At 46.0% G+C, this 2100-nt stretch overlaps 1 protein-coding gene across 1 annotated transcript; it reads right to left on the bottom strand.

Annotated features, from left to right (window-relative positions):
• Positions 1-1590: 1590 nt before the first annotated feature.
• SPRR4 (small proline rich protein 4) lies at positions 1591-1869 on the bottom strand. The gene has a single exon (XM_025935008.2). The coding sequence runs from the start codon at positions 1864-1866 to the stop codon at positions 1591-1593; it is 276 nt and encodes a 91-aa protein (XP_025790793.2). The 5' UTR covers positions 1867-1869.
• Positions 1870-2100: the final 231 nt, after the last annotated feature.

Raw genomic sequence — 2100 nt, 5'->3', positions numbered from 1 at the left:
GACTCTTAAAAACTGAGAATAAACTGGGGGTTGATGGGAGGGGTTGGAGGGAGGGGAAAGTGGATGATGGGCATTGAGGAGGGCACCTGTTGGGATGAGCACTGGGTGTTGTGTGGAAACCAATTTGACTATAAATTTCATATTTAAAAAAAGGGAAAAAAATGAAAGAAAAGGAATAGCTTTTATGATACAAAGCTTGGCTTTGGCCAAACATAAAAAAATAAAGCAAAATGAAGAAGGTGGTTAATTAATTTCTTTTCATTCTAGTGTTAAATGAAGAAGCAATTTATTATTGCAGTTGCCCATGGTGGCATCTACAATTCAGTGAGCAAATCCCAAGGGAAGAAAGAATAAAGTTCAATGGAGAAATTCTGGCTGTATATTTGGCTGCTCCTGCCCACCAAGGGCCTCGCCTTCAAACTCAGCTCTTTATATCTGGAAGTTTGTTGCTTCTTTTCAATACAGGCAGCTGGTCTTGTACCAGGGTGAGGAAGCCAGCTGGAGAAATAAGACTTCTTTCATAAGCCACATAAAGTTGTACTGACTGACAAGGCAAACTGTAAAATTGCACACACTGTGTACACTCACACCCGTATCCCTAGAACAAGTTTTCTAACAAAATGACCATGACATCCAGACTGAGACTCAGGCTAGACTGTCTTGGGAGAGCTCTGGAAAACCAGCATGGCAGAGTGGGAAACCAAACTCATAGCAGAACTTGCTAAATATTAGATGGGTGAGTGATGGAGTTTGCATTAATGAACAGATGAATAGAAAACACATAAACAAATATATGAAAAATTCATTTGCACATGTCTGTAGATGTGCTTTGAGGTACTCTTATATCTTACAGTATGTTTTTTCTGCTTTTTTCAGAACAACTTCCGAAACACAAAAGCCACAATTGTCAAGTAGGCTGGGGGCTTCTAATAGTAGGAGTTAAACTGTTCCTCCCTTTGTCTTTCCCTAGATACAACTACTTAGCAAGGGCCTCCCAGACTCTGGCCAAATAGACCCTGGGCTTTCTTTCCTTCAGGATCTGACCTTCCCCATCTTTGGTTACCAGAGCCACAATACCCATGAGGATGCACTCCCAGCATGTGTATGCTTGCACACTCACTTCCCTAAAATGTTCCCTCTGAACCAGTGAATGGGTCGCAGACTGGAGCAGGATGCAAGGATGTAAAGCATGGAATTATTAGGGGAGGCAACAGAAGAAAAGTTCATGGAAGGAGGGTTGGAAGAAAGAAAAGGCAGAAGCTATGCCTCATTACTCAGGGTGGAACCCTGGAAGAAACCCAGATGCATCTGTTGCTTTGGGACATGGATGGGGCCCTAGCTGTGGCCAAACTAGAAGCTGGAGAGGATAAGGGCTCCTCATATCCACAATGGAAGAGTGTCAGGGCAGGGTACAGAGGAAGACTTGACCAATGCTGAGTGGGAGAAAATCCTGACAATGCTTCATTTGACCCTGGGCAGAAAGGGGTGGGAGAGGAGGGCAACTCTTGGGGCTGGAGGAAGAGGAGCAGGAGGAAGAGAGGGCTCCTTCTGCTAGCGTGGATGTGGGGCAGGCGGTACCCCAGTTCATCCTCACTTCTGTTTACTCTTGGGGGCTTGCTGGGCCGAGGAGCACTTGTGCTGGGTGGGCACAAATGTACCCTTGGGTGAGTATTGCTTCTTGGGCTGGGGAGCACATGGATCTTTGATTTGGGGTGCACACATCTCCTGACACCTGACAGAGGGTGGCTGACAGGGCTGCTTCACCTGCTGCTGGGCCTTCTGAGGCAGGTGCTGGATCGTCTGCTGCTGCCAAGAAGACATTGCTACAGGGACAGGGCAGCCTGAAAGAAACCCGACAGCGGACATGAGAAGGGCTCCCTCTACCACCTTCCCTCTGACTCCTAGAGCAGTGTTTCCTTACAATAGCCAAGGACATGGTAAGTGATTAATAACCTCAAATTGGTCAATGGATTGACTCACACACACCCATGGTGATCTTCCTCTCCCTTTCTTCCTTTTGCTGTGCTGTTCTGATTTCCTATTTTCTTTCATTCTCCCATGGACTCCTGACTTAACTGAATACATATTTGATTTCTCAGT

This window comes from Puma concolor, chromosome C1, assembly GCF_028749965.1.
Source record: "Puma concolor isolate L17-30 chromosome C1, mPumCon1.1.hap2, whole genome shotgun sequence".
NCBI classification, from domain to species: domain Eukaryota; kingdom Metazoa; phylum Chordata; class Mammalia; order Carnivora; family Felidae; genus Puma; species Puma concolor.
The sequence above is the reverse complement of the archived record's forward strand: the minus strand, read 5'-3'. Positions and strand labels throughout refer to the sequence as shown.

Bases quoted from the DNA above. Each gene is read 5' to 3' on its own strand.
- SPRR4 (XM_025935008.2), bottom strand. From the start codon at position 1,866: ATGTCCGCTGTCGGGTTTCTTTCAGGCTGCCCTGTCCCTGTAGCAATG.